Raw genomic sequence first — 22,077 nt, 5'->3', positions numbered from 1 at the left:
AATCGTTTCAAGGTCAGTTGTCTATTTGTGTGATTTTATGTTTTTAAGACTTGGTTTTTGAAATAAATTTGAAAACTAACCTCTTTATGGACAACTAACTGTTCTCGTAAGACTTCAATCAGCAATCTGGTCACTTTGTGGCTATGTTCCCTCTCTCTCTCTCTCTCTCTCTTTCTTTTGATCTCTCTCTCCGTCTCTCTTTTGATCTCTCTGTTTCCCTTTGACATATATCTCTCTTTCGGTCCCTACTTGAACACTCCGTTTCTATTTGATGTATATATATATATATATCTGTCGGTCTCTCCGTAGTTAAAGTGTGGATTTATTGAACACTTCCAGGAGACAGTGGACGGACAATCTCACTGTATGACGAATGTACGAAGGCATAAGCATTCCCGCAGCGTCGGCTGCCAAGATGACCAGGTATATAACAATTCATAAATAAATAAACAGAACTGTTTTTATGAAATAGCAACCCTAATAATGATTTTGTACATTTTATTTTTCTTTTTCTTGTGGCGTAAGAAAGAGTAAAAAAAAAATTATTTTTGACGACAATATACTTATTTTTTATTTTTTTTTTCGCATCTTTGTGTTAGATAAATTAAGTTATACTAAATATAAATTGATTATAATACAAGGAATTTATATTTTGACCGATTGAATTAGGTTTTGTCATGTTTTTTTATTTTGTTTTTAGTTTTGGTCGGCGAACGTTACAAACAAAAGCCACCAAAGGAATCGTTCATATTGAAACTATTTATGTATGTATATAACGGTTGGCTAAATTTATTGTGTTGGTCCTCTTGTTTGCTTCGTCCACGTATCACTTTGTGTGGGTAGTTTGGGAATTTCTTAGTTAAATTATGTAGGTAGTTTTCGATTAGAATCAAGAGCGACGCCAAGGGTAGTCTATACATTTATACTAATATTAAAGATGAAATATTTGTGTGTGTATTGAAATAACTCAAAAACTACTGGGCCAATTAAAAAAAAAACTTTCACTTTTAAAAAGCTACATTATCAGTGAGTAACATAAGGTATGTTTTTTTTTAATCTCAAGCGGGGAAAGTCGCGAGCAACAGCTAGTAAAAAATATTTTTGCAAGCCAAAAAATGATTATCTTCTTGTAGTCTAATTTCAATGAAAAACTCACAAGTAGTTTTTGAGTTATGTTAGTTTCAATCAAATAGTTCCATACTCCATTTGGAGGAGTGTAATAATTTTTTAGCAGGTTTTTTTTATGTTTTTTATATTGTTTGTAAAACATTTACCTAACATTAAATAGCCCTTTTTGGTTCTTTTGGCGATGCTCTTAATTATAATTATTTCAATACTTAGAAATAAATATATCTCTTGGATTGCATACGGTTTATTCATTTAGATGTATATTTTAGTAATAAAATTCAATACAAGTTAGATTCATTTCGGAATTAGCATTGGAACGTATAAAATTAGCTATTTTAGAAAAATCTTTGTAGTTAGGCCTGTCCCACCACTGGCTGATAGAGGCTCAGATAGCTAAACTTAGCTGTCAGATAAGGTAACAAAATATGTGATGGAAATATCGGATTACATCACATATTTTACATGTTAAATTGTTATCTTGGGAAGGTGGGGGAGGGGGTGGCTAAAAACCAGTTCGACACTAGATTTCAACCAGTACCATAAGCTAGGCCTCCCCTTTTTGCCATCTGTTACAATTTTTCATGTATTTTTTTATTTTGTACAACTCTCTGTATACTTTTGGATGGCGATAAAGAGGTTTTTTTATTTACTAGCTTTCGCCCACGACTCCGTCTGCGTGGTATTAAAATAAACGAAACCAAGTATCTTATGTGTTCTTACAGACTATCCTCTACATCTAAGCCAAATTTCATTGAGATCCGTTTACCATTTTAGGCTACAAACTCTAACATCCATCCATCTAAACTTTCATTTTGGTGGGACAGGCCCTTAGTGTAGAATTTTATCTAGAAGTATAGATTAATTTATTTTTTTTCAGGATTTATCGATTTTAGCATCAACAACATCAATAATGGGAAGCGAATCGAATATTTATAATATGAAATTAAACCAAGATCCAAATACAAGTAAAAATTATCTAAAAACCCATTCAGATTCGGAAATTTCTAGAATGTCTGAAAACGATTCTGTTATTTTCACTTTAGGTGATAGTACAATCGATATAGAAACAGAGAAATTAGTTAAAATATCGATAAACAATGACGATGAATGGAATATCGATGAGAATGTTAAAAGGGTGTGTACAGAGATAGAAGATTTCTGTACAAATAACTCAGAACTAGAAAGTGTTGAAAAACTTAATATGGATAAAGCTAAAGTTATCGAAGATACTGTTTTCGACGTTTGTGAGAGTAATAAAGATGGTAATTGTGATATTGCTTGCTCTAATGTGACCGAAGTTATTGTTATACCGAGTGCTGAAGCGATATTAGAAACGGATACAGGTAACAAATATAACGATTGTGATGTACAATAAATCGATATTAAATCGTTTAGATCCAATAAATAAATCTTAAAAGCCTGATTTTTTAAATTGAAAAATGTATTATACCCTTTACTGTTTTTTTACTAATTGGGAAAAATACTAAAAAATCAAAACGATTTTTTATATGTTTTCGTGATATGTTCATTTTTGTTTTTTAACTTGAAAAATATCAGTCACTAGCTGTTCCCGTGCGACTTCATCCGCATGAAATTATAAAAAATTATTTTATTGTTTACATTTGTCAAATTATCAATAGCTAATGTCAAAATGACATAACATGATGACAAATGGCAACCTTGCTTCCTTGATATTGGCAGCAACTTATGGTCTCTGTCCCACATTAAGGGTTTTTTCCAAAATATTTACCCCCTGAGTTTAAAAGCGTGAAAATATATAGCCTAAAGCGTAACGGAAGTGTAGGGCTTTTTATTAAAAAAAGAATTATTCAAAAATATGCTGCAATTGCTGACATCTTAGGCAACAAAGAAGTGTGTGTTTACGTTTTATTTTAATATCAGTCAAAAGTAACAAACTCAAAAACTACTGGGCAGATTTTAAAAATTCTTTCACCGTTAAAAAGGTAATTTGTCTATGAGTAACATAGGTTATATTTTCTTAATTTCACGCAGACGGAGTCGCGGGTAAACGTTATATTAAATAAAATCGATTGTAGCCCAAGCGATTTGTAACCCCGGTATCTTAACTTTAGGCATTTAAGGGTTGAAAAACCGTAAATTTTATTTGGTTATTGTTAACAGAAATCATTGTTTAAATAAAAAACGATATTAAAATTTTCTTAATATTCTGGAATCTTCTTTTGGTTTCTGTTTGTTTAAAATTGTTTGTACTGATGTTAGAATTTTTACCAAATCTATAAATATTTTTAGAGAATAATGAAGTAAGTGATTGGACTGATAACGTCTCCCATATATTATAATAAATTTTTATTGTTAATTTTGTTGAATTAATGAAAAATCGGACATTATAATATTAACCTCAAATGTCATAACCTATAAATACACACAAATATATTTAAATATTCATATCCCTTGTAATATTTAAAAATTGAATCCATCAATCGCACAATCTTCCTAAAAATTTGTTTACAAATTTAAATACCAAAATAATTTATTTATTAAAAAAAAAACCTGTCCTATTTCCCTTTGGATTTAGATTTTTTTATATAAAATCCAAGAGTATACATAAATAATAATAATGTATATAAATTTAGGCTTGTAGATATTGAAATAATACATAATTAACGAAAACCTTTAAAATACTACTCAATTCATGTTGGTTTGTCCTCGGGATTTTTTTCAGTTCGAATATTATATTAAAAAAACTATTTATTTCGTTTAATTCCTAATAATTTATATACAGCTGTGATGTTTCTGTAAATAATGTTAAATATTGATTTATTTAATATTTCCCTAAACAATTATGTTAAATTATATAACCCGCCCCGGCTTTACCTGTCCAATGCTGATACGAACATGTGTTTTTTTATCATAAGGTGGTAAACAAGCAAGCGGCCAATTGAATCCGCCAAAATGTCGAAGCGACCGCTGCCCATAAACTTTCGCAATAACAGACGCACATAAAGAGGACATTTCCCCTTCTATGCGTCTCCTGCACCATCAAATTTACGTTCAAATACCATCCTTTTCGTATAAGAAAATGTGTGGGAAGGAAAAGGGACTAAAGTTGGGCCTCCGGCACCACAATCATCAGACGTAACGCGGAATTGCTTCCACTTCACGCCTGTCTTCTGTGTGGTCGGTATTGCTGAGGAGAAGCCGGCCCATTCGTGCGAAATGTTAAAGCGGGGTCTACCACTGAAAAAAAAATTTTTTTTTCATTACATTAAAAACATCAAAAACTAAATAAATAGTAAAAAAAAATTGCATCGTAATCCGTTGCATAGTTTTAAAGATGTAAGCATACAGACAGACAGCGGGAAGCGACTTTGTGTTATGTTAGTTTAGGTCAATTATGTTGATATATTATTTATTACGACCATACACAATGGGTGTCGTCAGAGAGCACTTTGAATACGACCTGGTCACAGATAAAAATTTTTAAAATTGGATTTTATGTAAGTTAGTGTACCCAAATATGTTCGCGATTTTTTATTTTAAATACACTTTACTTTTATTAAAAATGTATAAGGGCCTGTCACCACTGGCTGATAGACGCTCAGATAGCTTAAAAGTCCCACCATATTGTAAATTGTCTGACAATACAGCGTGTAAAATATGTGATGGAATTATCGGATTTGGATTCCTTATATGACAGTGACGTCATAAACTATCTGACCCTCTATCAGCCAGTGGTGGGACAGGCCCTTGTTTTAAAGAATTTATAACTTTCGATCTCTCGTTTTCTTCCTTATGTATTTAAAAGTAAATTTATTAATATTAGTTCAATTCTTTACGCTTCACTTCAGTTGTATATAAAAATGTGAATTCATTAGAACTGTACTCGTATTGGGATGAATTTTATTGAAATTGTTAAAACACATTAAAAGTATTGAAAAATATGTTTTTATTTTTTGTTCCCTTTCCATTTGTTTAGTATTTACCAGAATATGTGTAGATACATACCGCCATATTGAAAATCTAATCTATGTGGTGTAGCTGTTATCGCGAATTTGTCTGCGCGGAATTAAATTTTCTAGCAGCCTTACAAATAAACTTTATAAGTTGAACTTAGGAATAAACTGAGTATAAGCAAATATTAGTACAAATTTTGATTATCTTATCTTTCAACGATTCGTTAAACCGTTTCAGAATGTAAATAACATTCATCCATACAAACTCTCGCATTTATATTAGTATATCTGGCAGTCAAGAAAGGTAATAAAATATTTGTGACAATTGACTACGTAATTCAATGAAGATACTTTTTTTAAAATAATGGACAAATATCAAATAAAATATAAACTTGAAGACATAAATTAGAGAAAGAATTTATTTTTAATAAATCATTTATCTCCTAAGTAGTAACTCGTTTGCACAGTAAATTAAAATTTCCTTCAAACTTACTCGTCGAAGCTGCCGGGTATTTCTTTAGCAAAATATAAGACGACCAATATCTACAGAGCTCCGGCAGGGCGTGAGACCATTTATTTATTTTTATAATACTCCGAAGTCGGTGTAACCCGAGAGATCAGGATACGGTGGTTAGTAATCTCGCCCAGAGAATGTATAAATAGAGAACTCCGTTCTTACGCTCGTGTTCTAAATTCAAAATTGTCCGGCGTCCGCGTCGATCGGACATACGAAAATCGAATTAAGGTAAAATTGTCTGGAAAGGTCACAATAGTATTTAAAAAAGGGGAATCATTGTGTTTTTTGTGTGTGAAAATGTGTGAACAGTGCAAACAACGGTAGAATAAATACGGATTATCCTGTATTATGTATTGGTAAGCTTTTTTAATTATATTCTGTAGTTACATTTCATATTATACTAGGATAAAGTAAAGAAATTAGTTATGTAAATGTAATTAATTGGTTTTTAAGACGTTGAATATTTCTTACATTAAGATTAATAGAATATTATTCCCAATAAAGTAGTGTCGTTTTTAATATTTCGTCATTATTTTGAAGGCATTGAAATGTGAATTTAGCCATAGTTAACTAAAATCTGTAATGAATATAGAACTAAACTGAATTCCTTTGAAGTTTTTGACTTACATAATGTCAAATTAAAAATGCTGTACGGAAATATTAGACTAAATATTTAAAAAACGCGATAAAAAACTAACATAAATAAATGATTATATTTGCCACACTAGCTTTCACCCGCGACATCTCGCGGATATTTAGTAAAATAAGTGACCTACGTGTTTTCCAGACTATGTTTAACTATGCCAAATTTAATCTAAATCTGAATGGTTTCAAATATACCTTCTAACAAACATTCTTCTAAACATTCCCATTTGTTATTAGTAAAATTAATTAAAAGTATTAGCAGAATTATTACTAGTAACTTCGTTAATATGAATACAAGAAAGTATTAATTAGCGTAAGCTGATTCTATTAAAAAGTGTTGCCACGTGCGACCGTTGGTTAGCGGTTTATTTTTATTTCAGCTACAGGTCAATCGCATTATTACGCGCCAATTTATAACCTCGCAAACAGATGTAAACTTGAACGTAACACGGGAATTGCTTGAATTCCTACTTTATTACTTTCTAATGCGTGATCGAACGGTAAAGAATGCATTTTTATTATCATTTTAAATTTGGAACGTCCGGATCAGAGGACCTATCACTAACATTAGCGAGAAATATTTCGTAAAGGCATCAATAGAATTTTATTAGACTACGACAGTATTAACCCACGGTTATATAAATAAAATGATTTTTTTTCTTTAAAGCTTGTTGTTAAAGAAAAACAACTCCAAAAGTTTTAGTAAACTTTTTTTAAAGTAAGTTTTTTTGTTATAATTCTAATGAAATTAGTGTTTATCAAGAACCTTGCAAAATCCAATTGGGTTATTTAAGTACCAGGCTAGCTTGTCCCATAGCTGGCTGATAGATGCTCGGATAGCTTAGAAATGACGTCGCTTTTAGATAAGGGAACAAAATCCGATATTTCCATTACATGTTTTACACGTTAATTGTTATCAAACTATTTACAATTTGGTGTGACAGTTAATGTAACACAGATGTACTTGATAAAAATAACCTTACTTCAAGAAGTAATCAAATGCACGTATAAAACGATGCATTCAAATTGAATCTTTCGAACTATAGCTGCAGATATACAATATTATAAAAGTTACTCTACTAATGTACCTTTGTGCGTATCTCAGTATAATTTGAAAATTCCAACAGCATTCCAGCAGGCGAATGCCTGCAATTGCGACTGGTATTTAGGGAATGTTGGAATTTCTAAGGGCAACTCTGTAGCTTTGAAACAAATAAATTTAGCTAGTAAACAATTTTGCCTAAATTTACAAAAAGTTGACTGTTTCCCGTTGCAATGATCGCTCAGTAGGACAAATTACTATTGGGCCGATCTGATCGATCGTGGAACTACAGCTCACCCGACACTTAATAAGTTTATATTTTCAGACAAGGAAGTTTGTTCTCATAGCATCAAATATAATTTTATTAAGTACTATTCGTTTGTTTTTAATAGCTATTAAAAATACTAAGACAATTCCCCGATATTTAAGCGAATGTTCATGCAATGGCAACCCTATAAATTTTCCCGAAAGCCTAATGGGTTTGCAGCTTTCAGTAGCCTGCGGCATTTGGCCGCTGCGGACGTGAGACAGATTGTTCGTGGAATTTTCTAGAAAACAATGTGTAATAAAAGTTATAAAACCCTACGGTGTTTGTGTCAGTGTGTGTGAATTTTTGTAAGTGTGTGTGATTCGTATAAGGCAATGTTTTTACGTCCGTAAGGAAAACCGTGAAGGTTTGTTTATGACGTTTCCCTGGTTTTAATGAAGGAAATCCGGTAATAATTTTACTCGAATGACTTTGATGGTTATGTTTTTTGAATTGATTACTTTTTATGTATGTTATAGTATGTACTTATTCATTTGTTTTGCTTGGATAAATGAAATAGTGTTGTACACTTTTGCAATTATTTTTATGTTTGGATTTTAACAAAATTGAAGCGATTCTCCCGCTGCGTGCAATGGAAGTCCAGTCCAGTGTTAAATACCTTAAGTAATAAACATTCTATTTCAAACTGGGTTAATGTTTATACAACAACAAATTTGAAATCTCTACTTAAAATTAGCTTTCGTTCATTGGTGAAATTAAAAAAACAATAGCAAGCCTATTATTGTTCCAAACTATACTCTATATGCCAAATTTCATAGAGATCTGTTTCGCCGTTTAGGCTACAAACTCTAATATCCATCCATTCGAAACTTTCGTATTTATAATACTAGTAAGAAGTGTATCTAACTAATATTATAAATGCGAAAGTTTAGATGGATGGATAGATGGATGTTTGTTAGAGTTTGTAGCTTAAACGGCTGAACGGATCTGGATGAAATTTGGCATAGATGTAGAGCAGGGTATGAATGAACACATAGGCTACTTACTTGTGTTTTTTTTAATATTACGCGGACGGAGTCGCGGGCGAAAGCTAGTAGTATATAAATTTAAAAATGTACATGAATGGATAGTAAATACTCCAAAAAGGTTAAAGTATTTAATGGAATTACACAAAATGTACACAAAAAGAAATTATTATTATTAGTAAGTATACTAAGTAACTTTTTGACCGACTTCCCAAAGAAGGAGGTACTCAATTCGTCGATATATATATTTTTTTAATTCAACTAGGACGGAGTAGGGAACAGCCAGTTGTTTATAGAAACTCAAAACATGAATAATGCTTACAAATTAATTACTGTCTATTTATTTATTTATTTATTTATTGGAAAGGTACACACAAGCAGAAGAACATACAGGTGACAGGCGTACACAGCGGTCACAAAAAAAATGAAATTAAATTTAAGTAACTGTACTTGTTTACGATTAAACAGACTGCCGCATACTTTGATATTAACTAAGGATGTGCTACGTAACCATGACGCTAAGTGACATAAAACATTTTAAATATGTTGTGAATGTTGAGATCAAAAGCTTCGAGTCTACAAGTGATGATAAAAATATGTCTGTTTTTAATAAGTCTGTGATTGCAGTCTTATAAAAGTAAAAAAATATATATTTCATCTTACTATCATACTAATATTATAAATGCGAAAGTTTAGATGGATGGATGTTTGTTAGTTTGTAGCCTAAACGGCTGAACGGATTCCGATGAAATTTGGTACAGATGTAGAGGATAGTCTGTAAGAACGTATAGACTACTCATTTTTGTATTTTTTTTTAATTACACGCTGACGGAGTCGCGGGCGAAAGCTAGTTTGATATAAATATTCGCCTTAGGTAAATAAAAATAAAATATATTTATGTGCGTAATTCGCAAAATAATGTTTTTACATGTGTATGAAATTTATTTTCATCGTTCAAGCGACCTGCAACCGAATTCGCGTCACAAAACTGCAAAATCGATTACGGTATTGTCCGTGACCGTTTACTTATGTAATCCAGATTAAGGTGATTTTCATATCTATGCTTATACATATTATAATAAAGCGTAAACACACACTTCTTTGTTGCTTAAGATGTCAGCAATTACAGCATATTTTTAAATAATTATTTTTTTAATAAAAAGTCCTACACTTTTGTCAGGCTTCAGGCTATATATTCAACACCATTAAACTTAGGGGGTAAATATTTTGGATAAAAACCCTAATGTGGGAGAGACCAAAAGTTGTAGCCAACATCAAGGAAGTAAGATTACCGAGATTTGTCATTTTGACATTTGCAATTGATAATTTTTCAAATGTAAACAATAAAATAAAAATTTTTATAATTTCATGCGGATGAAGCCGCACGGGAAAAGCTAGTTTATATTATAAAGCAGTATAATTGATTTTATGTATATTTTATTGTATTGATTATCAATCAGAATAAAAAAAAATGGATCTAGATGAAATACACGGTTTATAGTCTGTTAAAGCGCAAAAGATTAAATTTTTTAATTCCGTGTGAATATCACGGTCAAAATACTGTACCTACTAATTAACACACACATGTAACTTTAGAGAAATCTAAGTTTCTTGAAAATATACTTGTAGCTCTATCTACACTAATATAATAAAGTGGAAAAAAAAATATTCTTATATGTATTGAAATAATTCAAAAACTACTGGACCGATTTCAAAAAATCTTTCACCATTAGAAAGCTATGTTCTCAGTAAGTAACATAGGCTAATAATAAATTTCCCGTAGACGTAGTCGCGAGCAACAGCTAGTCTTATAAATGCGAAAATTTAGATTGATGTTTGTTAAAGTTTATAGCCTAAACTACTGAACGGATCTCGATAAAATTCGGAATAGATGTAGAGGATAGTCTGAAAAAAATATATAGACTACAGACGGAGTCGTAGCGAAAGATAATACTTCATATTATGTACGTATATTTAATGCAACTGAGCTAGTTACACTTGCAACAGTAATTATACTCTACAAAAGCATTAATATTTATGCCGCATACCGAGCATAATAGGACTTGTTAAGTTTATTGCTTTCCGTTGCAGTGTTATCCGTGAATTCCCATTGCCCAAAAACACGTACAAAAACATTTTATATATCCTTAATGTTTTTTATATTATACAGCAGAGAAAAATTTAATGATTTCGTAAAAAAGTTATCTCCACTGGACCAATTCTCAATTTGACTATGTAAGAAAATTTTAGGATGCGAAAGACGAATTTGTTCATCTATTAGTAATGAACTACACTAAGGGACTGCTTAGTAATGTGCCTCTGATAAATCTGTTATACCTCTGAAGCTTAAAGTTTTAATAAAATAAGCAAACAAAACCTGTCTGTCATTTACATCCTTTGTTAGCGTTTAACGTAGCAGTAGACCTTCTACAAGCGTTGTCTACGAGCCTTCGTAGACACAAAGCAATTCGTAGCGCATAATCCTTGCCGAAGCAGGAATATCCCCATTTATAGTATTCTTCTAAGTCAATCATTCTAATATTATTTATTTATTTATTTAATCTATACTATTATAATAAAGCGTAAACACACACTTCTTTGTTGCCTAAGATGTCAGCAATAACAGCATATTTTTAAATAATTCTTTTTTTAATAAAAGGCCCTACATTTGAGTCACGCTTTAGGCTATATATTTTTACGCCATTAAACTTAGGGGTTAAATATTTTGGATAAAAACCCTAATGTGGGAAAGAGACCATAAGTTGCTGCTAACATCAAGGAAGCAAGGTTGTCATCATGTCATGTCATTTTGACATTTGCTATTGATAATTTGACAAATGTAAACAATAATATTTTATTATTATTATATTTTCATAATTTCATGCGGATGAAGTCACACGGGAACAGCTAGTTTTTTTTATTATAAAAGAGTTTTACAACAATAGTAAAACTTGTTGCTGTATTTGACGTAAATGCATTTATATCTTCAGTAAGCGCACACCTTTGACTAAACTATCGCACTGTTTTGTCACGTTTTGATTCCTATGGGATAATATGGAAGTTCGCACACTACTCGATTTTTATTTGTGCAACTAAACAGTTGAATTGGCTACAAAACAATCAACAAATCAAAGGCGTGAACCCGCTTCTATTCGTTTGGTATTATATCATAAAGTCATAGTATATTTTCAAATTACACTTATATTTTTGGCCAATTGCCATACATTGATAGAAGATATAAGAAGTCGTAGTATACGTACCGACTTTTCTTTGTTTCACCGTCTGGCTATAAAAATAAATCCATAGACTATGCAGGAGTAGAAAACCTTTGGCACACGACACAATATTTTGGACACAGCAATGATCACAAAATTCATTTTCTTCATAAATATCTTTGTAATTTCTTCGCTGATATGTGCAGTCATCACGTTTTCTTTAACCGTAAGAACATCGGGTAAATTGCGTAAATGTGAAATTCTAAAATCGAAAATCATATTGGTACATAGCAGGATTCGAACCTAAGACCTGTAGATTACAAGTAAGTGCATGAGACTCTGAGCCACCGACGCTCCTCTAAGTATTATTAAAAACAAATGCAAAGTAATCAATATGTGATAGTTTACCCGATAATCCAATTCTTTAGCACGGCTGTAAAATATTTTTTATAAATCACATACGAAAATGTTTGTCACCCCTAACTATTATAACAAGTTCTGACGTCACATTAAGTAAAGGTATTGCCGATGATTGATGAATGTGTCGCGTGACAATTGATATTGATTGATTATAAATCTATACATATAATAAAATTGGAGTGTCTGTTTGTGCTATTAAAAGAAAAGAAATCCAGATTTCGGGAACATGATTTGCGTTGCTGATAACGAAAATTGTAAATAAATATATTCAAAATGTTATATCCGTTTATATTTATTACTGGCTGTTCCCGTGCGGCTTCATCCGCAGTAAATTATGAAAATTTTATTTTATTGTTTACATTCGTCAAATCAATATTCAAACTGTCAAACTGACATGACATGACAAACCTTGGCAATCTTGTTTCCTTGATGTTGGCAGCAACTTATGGACTCTTTCCCACATTAGGGCTTTTATCCAAAATATTTACCCCCTAAGTTTAATGGAGTGAAAATATACAGCCTAAAGCGTGACGTAAGTGTAGGCCTTTTTATTAAAAAAGGAATTATTCAAAAATATGCTGCAATTGCTGACATTTTAGGCAACAAAGAAGTGTGTGTTTGCGCTTTATTATGATAGTATAGATAGATAGAAGTATAGATATAAACGGATCTTAATGTAATTGGGCATAGATGTAGAACACAGTCTGGGAGAATACAGCTAATTTAACAAAGTTTCATTTCTGCGCGGACAAAGTCGAGGGCAAAAGCTACTCAGATAATACCAAAAAGTTGGAAGTTCTTTAATATCGATGACGTAAAATATCTGGAAGGTTTATTTTTTTATCTATTTGTGTCATCGAATTACATCAAAGCAAAAGTATTGTGAATATTTTTCCCTTTTACTTTGATTAAAGTTGCGGGAAAACGGATTTTATTTCACAACTCTTGCATGTTTTCCGCATTAAAAAAAATACTTTGCACAGTTGCATGTATTACTTAGCACAGTTTTTATGTATGTATCTAAATGTGCAAGATATTTCGACACAAATCTATACTAATATCTATCTATCTATACTAAAGAGGAAAGATTAGTATTTTTGTACATATTGAAATAACTCAAAAACTACTGAGCCAATTCCAAAAATTCTTACACCATTAAAAAGCTACATTATCTATAATAATAATAACTATCATACGTCATCTCCGTCATCACTCCCTTGATCATTTCACCTTTTACGCAATCTATATCTTTTTAGGTCTACCTCTACCGGTATACAGTCATAACTAACGTTCTCCTTGTAACATGCGATTCATCCCACCTCATAACATTCCCCCATACTAATCTTCTACTCCTTACTTTCTCTATATAAAATGAAATGCATCCATTTGAAATATTTATTTTACGTAACACAGAATGATTTTCACGATGAATATAGGTCAAGCATTTTAGTAGAAGCTCGCAATCATTTACGAGTTTTGAAGTTATTATACTAATATTATAAATGTAAAAGTTTGGATAGATGGATGGACGTATCTGCTAAACAGCTTAGCGGATTTTGATGAAATTTAGCATAGATGTAGAACATAGTTTTTAAGAACACATAGGATACTAAATATTTAAAAAAAATCGCATTGACGAAGTAGAGAGCCGCGGGTGAAACCTAGTTTATAAAGCACGTAGCTAGAAATGAAGAATTCAAGTAACTTGGCCAAGTTAATTAAGCTTGTGTTGCAATAAACTATGTCAAAGTAAATTCATTTATTCAAGTACCTTGGATTATAAATATCTACCTACAGTTTAAAATGGCCTTACTTTTAAGTTGAAACTTTGAAGTTTTATGTCACGATATTCTCACTTAAAAATATTTTATTACTAGCTTTAGCCTGCGACTGTGTATTCACGGAATTAAAAAAAAATCCAAACAATTGGCTGATGCCTTCTTCCAGATTATGTTCTACATTGTACACACATACACAGATTGTTTTGACAGTGGTAGTGCCCGCTTTAACATCTTAGAACGAATAGGCCGGTACGTCCGGTATAATACCACGACCACACAGAAGACAGACGTGAAATGGAAACAATTCCGTGTTTCATCTGATGAGTGTGGTGCCGGAGGCCTAATTAAGGTCTCTTTCTCTTTACCACCCTTTTCTTATAAGGAGAGGTTTGGGAAGCGGAAGTGGATTTGACGGTGAAGGAGATGCATAGGAAGGGGAAATATCCTCTTTATGTGCGTCTCCTCCTCCGTCGTAATAGGGTAGGCAACGCATCTGCAATTGCGGATGTCTATGGGCAGCGGTCGCTTCGCCATTTTGTCGCATTCAGGTGGCCGCTTGCTCGTTTGCCACCATATGTTAAATAAAAAAAAATAAAAAACATCTATGCTAATTTTCATTTATTCCATCCATCAAAACTTTCTCATTTATTATCTATGATTTTTTAAATTTTATTATATAAAACTATTGTACAATTCCTTCTTTAAATCGAACAAAACTAATCGAGAATTGTATACATTGTCAACAAAACGATACTAGCATTTGTATCTCTGAAGTTATCTCACATAAAGTTGAGCTCAAGTCTGACGTTATAACTTGGTCCTAGACAAGTAGACGCCTGCAGTGTAAGTGAAATGCTTTAACCATGTTGATAGCTTATAGAAACTATGAATTTTATATTCATTTCGGGTATGCAGGGATATAACATTCTCTTAGTTATTGTTTATTTAACACTTTATGTACAAAAACATTACTATAAGGATATTAAAATTAAGTTTAAGAAATACAATATGTGTAAAAGCCTTATCGGTATTAGCCCTTTTAAGTTACTTTGGAACAAATTGTTAAAACTTTTCACTTATTTGTAACTTAAATATATCGAAAAACATAAGTGTTTTCTTTTTTGCCTCATTTCCTTTCGGTCCCTTTTTCCTGAATATTTCCTTATTCGTTGATGACACTGTTTAAGATTATTGTACACTATCTATACTTATGTATCTATACTCTATACTATCTATACTTCTATACTATATATACTATCTATACTATTATAATAAAGCGTAAACACACACTTCTTTGTTGCCTAAGATCTCAGCTATAACAGCATCTTTTTGAACAATTCTTTTTTTAATGAAAATCCCTACACTTACGCTTTAGGTTATATATTTTCACGCCATTATACTTAGGGGGTAAATATTTTGGATAAAAACCCTAATGTGGGAAAGAGACCATAAATTGCCAACATCAAGGAAGCAAGGTTGTCATGTCATGTCATGTTGACATTTGTAATTGATAATTTTCCAAATGTAATAATGATTTATTTTTCATAAATTCATGCGAATGAAGCGTGGCAACAGCTAGTTTGTAATAAACACAATTTATTTTATAGAAATAATAAAATATACGAGATATGAAAATAATAATATTAAACCACGTATTCATAAAGTATGTCATAACTGCGGTATCCACTTTGTTGTTTACGTGTCGAAATTTTTCGGAGCTTTTTTATTCAAAAGAGCTTTGTTACACGTCGGCTTTGCCAAATTAAATTAGATTTTTAATCCCACAAATTCACATTTTTTTTCTCTCTGATATTATAGTTTGTAATTGGATTTCACACAGATTGTACAAGAGATACTTTTAATGAGACATCTGCGGTAGAACAGTTTTATTGCAATAAGACGCATAATGAGGTTGGGCGTCTTTATTTTCTTTGGCCTTACAACTTAGAATTGTTTGAGATTAGCGCCATCTATCGTGTTTTATACGAAAATAAATTAGCCAAACATAACCAGACTAACGAAGACTGTATGTACTGGGTTAATTATATTATCTATACTATTATAATAAAGCGTAAACTCACACTTCTTTGTTGCCTAAGATGTCAGCAATCACAGCATATTTTTGAATATTTTTTTAATAAAAAGCCCTACATTTACGTCACGCTTTAGACTATATATTTTCACGCCATTCAAGTTAGGGGGTAAATATTTTGGATAAAAATCCTAATGTGGGAAAGAGACCATAAGTTGCTGCCAACATCAAGGAAGCAAGGTTGTCATCATGTCATGTCATTTTGACATTTGAAATTGATAATTTGACACATAAAAACAATGAAATAAAATTTTCATAATTTTATGCGGATGAAGTCGCACGGGAACAGCTAGTAGTGTTATATTATCTGTGTCGTTATTAACGTATGTGTCATAAATAGTAAAAAGGTAATACCGAATTGTCGTTAACTTAAATAAAGGTCTATCAAATGTTTTAATACACTTTACACCTAATTTAACTTAATATTGTAGAAATAAAATTAAGGTTTAAGGCGTGTTCAGGCTTACTGGTAACCTCGAATGTATTCCTAACACGTGGCGTGACATTGCTTTTGTGACCCTCATACGAATCATGGATCGTAGAAGGAAATGTTATTGGATGCGGTTGTTTTTCTTGCGAATAATAAAGTTATATTGCACTATTGAATATAGACCTTTCCTAATAACTTCTACATAAAGCCGTCCTCCGCCTCTTGCATCTAAAAACTTCCCATTGGGCAGATTATGCGCAATGCAAGTATGCGCCATTACCGCTAAAAAAGAACCCTTCGTCGTCAATCTCCGGTTTGAGAACACTCCCCTGGTTGCCTCAGCCAGTATCGGTATTCTCGGCGTTGACATATCGAGTGACGTTCAGTTTCGCGGTCATCTGGAAGACAAGGCCAAGCTGGCTTCCAAAAAGCTGGGTGTGCTCAGTAGGGCGAAGCAGTACTTCCAGCCGGGCCACCGCCTACTACTTTACAAAGCGCAAGTTCGGCCCCACATGGAGTACTGCTCGCACCTCTGGGCGGGAGCACCCCAATACCAGCTTCTTCCATTTGACCGCATACAACGGAGAGCGACTCGAATCGTCAACGACCGAGCTCTTACCGATCGGCTAGATCCTCTGGCCTTGCGGAGGGACGTCAGTTCCCTCTGCATTTTTTACCGCATTTACCACGGGGAGTGTTCCGAGGAGTTGTTTGGAACGATTCCTGCCGCCGAGTTTCGTCATCGGACGACACGACAGACCGCCAGGTACCATCCTCACCATCTCGATGGCTGGCATTCCACAACCGTGCGGTTTTCGCGGAACTTCCTGCCCCGCACAGCCGCGTTGTGGAACGGTCTGTCCTCGGCGGTATTTCCAAACCAATACGACTTAGGGTCCTTCAAGAAGCGAGCCTATCATTTCCTCAAAGGCCGGCAACGCATCTGTAGTTCCTCTGGTGTTACGAATGTCCATGGGCGTCGTTGACCACCTTGGTGTTCACGCCGCTCGTTTGCCCCCTTTTTTTTTATAAAAAAAAAAAAAGAAAAAGATAAAGGTTGTTGATGATGATGATTGCACTGTATTTATTTTGTATATCGTTGGAAAGCGGATGTTTTACTCTTTAGTTTATTTACTAGTCTATTTAAAAGAAGAAATTTATTTATTATTAGTTTTTTTTTCACTTGCAACGATTCAACTATTTCAGATATATTAGATTCAATTATTAAGTATAAAATTATAGAAATCTTTTTAATTCAACTAACCTCAAGTACTTACCACATCCAGATTTAGTTATACGAGTACTTTTGGAAGAACGTGCATTTAGGGTGTGTTTGCTATAAGCTTGTTAAACTTAACTAGGCAATTTAAGGGGATTTGTTTGTATATTTCGTTGTCTGTGCGTTTATAATTAAAGAAACTTAAACATAGTTTAAAGGCATTTGAATAATATACTTATGACAATAGCTGACTATACTTTATTTATCTTATTGAATAACTTAGTTACTTGTAAATGTAGTAAAGTGTATGAGCAAGACATGCCAAGACTATGCTAAATCGAAATCTGTAAACTACCCCTAAAATTGCCAAATTTAGCATTTAAGAATGACATATGCATTAGAACCTCGATAAGTTAAAGTCCAAGGGAACACAAAATATTTTAAGTTATAGAGCTTTTAAGTTATCAAGTGTCTATGATGTAGAGGTTTTGGGCTCTGATGCAAAGGGAACATATTATTTTTAGTTATAGAGGTTTTTAAGTTACCGAGGTTTGAGTTATCGAGGACTGTATATACATATGACATATACATTTCTTAGGCCTTATCATCATAACCAACAGCCCTATATTGAAAATTGGCCTTTCCCAATGCCTTCCTTAAAATATAATCCTCCCTCTTTCGCATCCAACGAATCCTTGTCGCACAAGATGTCGACCTTAGAGATCCCCACACTCCTGATCCCCTTCCGTGGCCTCTATTCGACTTTCCCCCTTATTATTTCCTTACAAGAGACTTTAATTATTTTTCAATTGTTCCAGATATGCATTTAAAAAGGAATGAAACAAGTAAACAAGTTTGAAGTTTAAATAAATTAGAATTCCAAGATGGCGGAAGCAGAAGGAGGTGCGAGCGAGCAAGATGATGTTTCATTCTTACGTACGGTAAGTTACAACTTACTTGTCACTTTTGGACAGGAATTTAACAACTAAATAACTGAGTACTCAACTAAATAACTAACCTACAGTTAGAGGAAAGAATCGAGACGAGATGATAGGGATATAAACCAGAAAGTGGATGAATGTGGATGGCTACAAAGGTAGAGGAAGACCGAAAAAATATGGATGGATTGTGTGAAAGAGGATATGCTTAAGAAAGGAGTGGATTCAGATATGACGGCTGAGAGATGTATGGAAGAGCAGCACATACTGTGCCGACCCTCCGTAAGGGATAAGGGCAAGTTGATGAGTTAGAGGAAAGAATCGCCTTGCAGACGTGTGAATTAACGATTCGCATTACAAGATTAACGTCTTGCACTCAGTAATAAATAACCCTTACATTATTTATGTACGTAGCTTTATCTCGGCATCTGTTGTTCACAACCCTCGTGACCTTGACCTGTAGACTAAATAAAGAGAAATTCTCAGCTATTTCCTTGCGAAGTAATGAAGGTTTTGTTTACATTTTTAACGCTATGCTGTTAACTTGGTCTTAACGATACGATATCCTTAAATTTTAATAGACTTTGGTAAACGCAGGTTGTTAAAAAATTGCCTTTAAATTGTTTTGGGTTTGAGAAGGTTATTTGCATTGGTACAAATTATGAACCTTGGAAATAAAGTTCTCTGGCAATCGAAATGTTCGTGCTATAATATTGGAAATTGTCGAGAAAGTTACAAGCAACAAGACATAATAATTACGGTGAACCCCATTATTGCTAAGCTTTGAGGCTTCGCACTGGTCATTAAGAGAAGTTTAACAGAGATTTCACAGTGCTATAAACCGCAATTGTTTCTAGAAACTGTTTTTTTTTTAATTAGTCGACAGCTGCCAATTCAAATGAATTCAAGTCAGTTTTAAAATTGTTAATTATTTGATTAAAAATCTTGATATACTAGCTGTTGCTTGCGACTTTGTCCACGTGAAAAAGAAATAAAGGCAGTTACTCAGTGATAATATAGCTTTTTGAAATCGGTTAAGTAATTTTTGAGTTATTTCAATACGTACAAAAATAAAAATCTTTCCTCTTTAAAATATTAGTATAGATTTTACGCAAAATTCTTCTGAGGAATCTCCATATTTCAGATAAAGACTAAAAACAACGAAAAACGTTGCCAATAAGTAAATAACCAATCGATGTCTAGACAGGCGACGCCAAACTCCTAATTTACATTTAATCTGACACGAGTTAAATTCTCAGTCGAATTCATCGTCAAATCTTAATTAAATCGCAACGAAATACCGATACAGAAGTAATTTAGATACCAAAGTTTGAACAGCGTATGTCTATTTTAGTTTGCTACAGCTGACTCAGACCTGGGATTTGGCACTTGTAGAGATAAGGGTGATGCCACACGAACAGCACGACTCACCTTTATGAACTACCAGCTTACGCTCGCGACTCCGATCGCGTGGAATTAAAAAACTAAGTAGCCTATGTGATCTTCCAGACTGTACTCTACATCTATTCCAAATTTCATCAAAATCCATTCAGCCGTTTAGGCTACAAACTCTCAAACATCCATCTATCTAAACTTTCGCATTTATAATATTAGTAAGAAGTACGTTAACCATTGCCTGCGACTTCGTCTACGTGAATTTAAAAATTGTAAAAATAGACTATGTTATTGAGCGATAACAGCTTTTTAATGGTGTAAGAATTTTTGAAATCGGTCCAGGAGTTTTTGAGTTATTCCAACACTCTTAAAATACAAATATTTCCTCTATACGAGTATTATACTAGCTGATGCTTGACTTCGTTAACGTAAAATTAAAAAATATAGTCTATGTTACTTAGCGATAACGTAGCTTTCTAATGGTGAAAGAATTTTTGACATCGGCTCAGTAGTTTTTGAGTTATTTCAATACATACAAAAACCAAAAATACAAATCTTTCCTTTTTATAATATATTAGAATAGATTATAAAATAATTATTTTTTTCAATTCCGCGCAAACGATTTTGCGGGCGATATTTATTTCGTTATTAAAATAGACAGGAACATTACGTGAAAGTAGCAAATGTATTGACAACAACTAGGAATTTCGTGTACAGCATTTGGATATACGATATTCGATTTTATACCGTTGTAATAAAGATAGTATTTCAATAGATGCTATTATTTGCGATAACACAGGCAATTTCCTGCTTTGGGGCGTAACTTTCATAGAAGTAGGCCAATTACTACAACAGTCTTTTTGTCCTATCTTTTCATAGTTCTATTCAAACAAATCGTTCATTATGTTCCCGCATAAAATTATAAGTTATTTCTCTTTGCTCTTCAATTACTTTACGAAACATTTTCATCTGAAAATACATACATTAACACACGCTCCAGAATAAAGCCTGTATCACTTTGCATTTAGATTCAAATTCGAAACTATTCAAAATCTCCAACACATCACTATAACACACAGAAGGAAATAATTGACAGCATCATGTAGTGCCATGCTCTAACAACAGCTTCATTACATTCATTTGATTAATAATTCCCTCTATCGCTTTCCAGGAAGACATGGTATGCCTGTCATGCACGGCAACCGGCGAGCGCGTGTGTCTCGCTGCGGAGGGCTTTGGCAACCGGCATTGCTTCCTCGAGAACATCGCCGACAAGAATATACCACCAGATCTGTCTCAATGTGTCTTCGTTATTGAACAGGTAAGAATTCTGGTAACTAAAGATTCTATTATCGTAAGAGACAAGAGAAGAGTATACTCCTCTCTGAAAATCAGCTAGCAGTATTTGGTTCCTCTAGTGTTTCGCATCCATCGGCGTCTTCTTAGCTCATTATTATAAAACAACAAATTACTATAATTTACAAACAGACTTACAGGCAGACCTAAGATATAAAATAGTATGAAGACAGTAAATAAGAACAATTTTAAATTGATTTATTTTTCGACCGCGACTCCGTCCACGCGGTATAAAAAAACAAAAGTAAATAGCCTATGTGTTCTTCCAAACTATCCTCTTCATACGAGTATATGCCTTTTGAGAATGGTTCAGCAAACTCTAACAAACATCAATACGTCTAAACTTTTGCATTTTTAATATTAGTAAGATAAAATATTGTGTTCTGTATAGTGTCTATATCAGTCTCAAGGTGGCGCTGTAGAAAACTCGCGTAGAGCGCCACTGGCACTAAAATCGATACTCGGTGTGATTCAATCGCATTATATATTCGTGTGCATATACAAGTGGCGCCATCTCGTCATCATTTGTAACATATTCAGTTGCCTTTTGTAGGTAGATAGAAAAAGAGAACTTAACAGAAGTATATTCATGTTTGATGTTTGATTACAGGCGTTGTCAGTTCGAGCGTTACAAGAATTGGTGACCGCCGCCGGTTCAGAAACTGTAAGTA

The 22,077-nt window shown here is 33.0% G+C and overlaps 2 protein-coding genes across 2 annotated transcripts in view; both read left to right on the top strand.

Annotated features, from left to right (window-relative positions):
• Positions 1-6: 6 nt before the first annotated feature.
• On the top strand, positions 7-2,546 carry LOC106108954. The gene is made up of 3 exons (XM_013290325.1): positions 7-12; positions 340-423; positions 2,006-2,546. The coding sequence occupies exons 2-3, from the start codon at positions 367-369 to the stop codon at positions 2,501-2,503; spliced, it is 555 nt and encodes a 184-aa protein (XP_013145779.1). The 5' UTR covers positions 7-12; positions 340-366; the 3' UTR covers positions 2,504-2,546.
• Positions 2,547-5,773: 3,227 nt separating this feature from the next.
• Positions 5,774-22,077, top strand: part of LOC106108707 (ryanodine receptor 44F) — a 100,506-nt gene continuing 84,202 nt past the window's right edge. Inside the window, exons 1-4 of the mRNA XM_013289967.1 lie at positions 5,774-5,936; positions 18,536-18,658; positions 21,222-21,371; positions 22,017-22,070. Of these exons, the coding sequence (XP_013145421.1) occupies positions 18,602-18,658; positions 21,222-21,371; positions 22,017-22,070 (261 nt within the window). The 5' untranslated portion in view covers positions 5,774-5,936; positions 18,536-18,601. The remainder of the gene's footprint in view (positions 5,937-18,535; positions 18,659-21,221; positions 21,372-22,016; positions 22,071-22,077) is intronic.

This window comes from Papilio polytes, unplaced genomic scaffold (genome assembly GCF_000836215.1).
Source record: "Papilio polytes unplaced genomic scaffold, Ppol_1.0 DF821400.1, whole genome shotgun sequence".
NCBI classification, from domain to species: Eukaryota; Metazoa; Arthropoda; class Insecta; order Lepidoptera; family Papilionidae; genus Papilio; species Papilio polytes.
The sequence above is the reverse complement of the archived record's forward strand: the minus strand, read 5'-3'. Positions and strand labels throughout refer to the sequence as shown.

What these genes read in the sequence shown, in the direction of transcription:
- LOC106108954 (XM_013290325.1), top strand. Translation starts at nt 367, where the DNA reads ATGACGAATGTACGAAGGCATAAGCATTCCCGCAGCGTCGGCTGCCAA. An exon ending in TCGGCTGCCAAGATGACCAG is followed by an intron (nt 424 to 2,005) that starts GTATATAACAAT and finishes ATTTTTTTTCAG; the next exon opens with GATTTATCGATTTTAGCATC.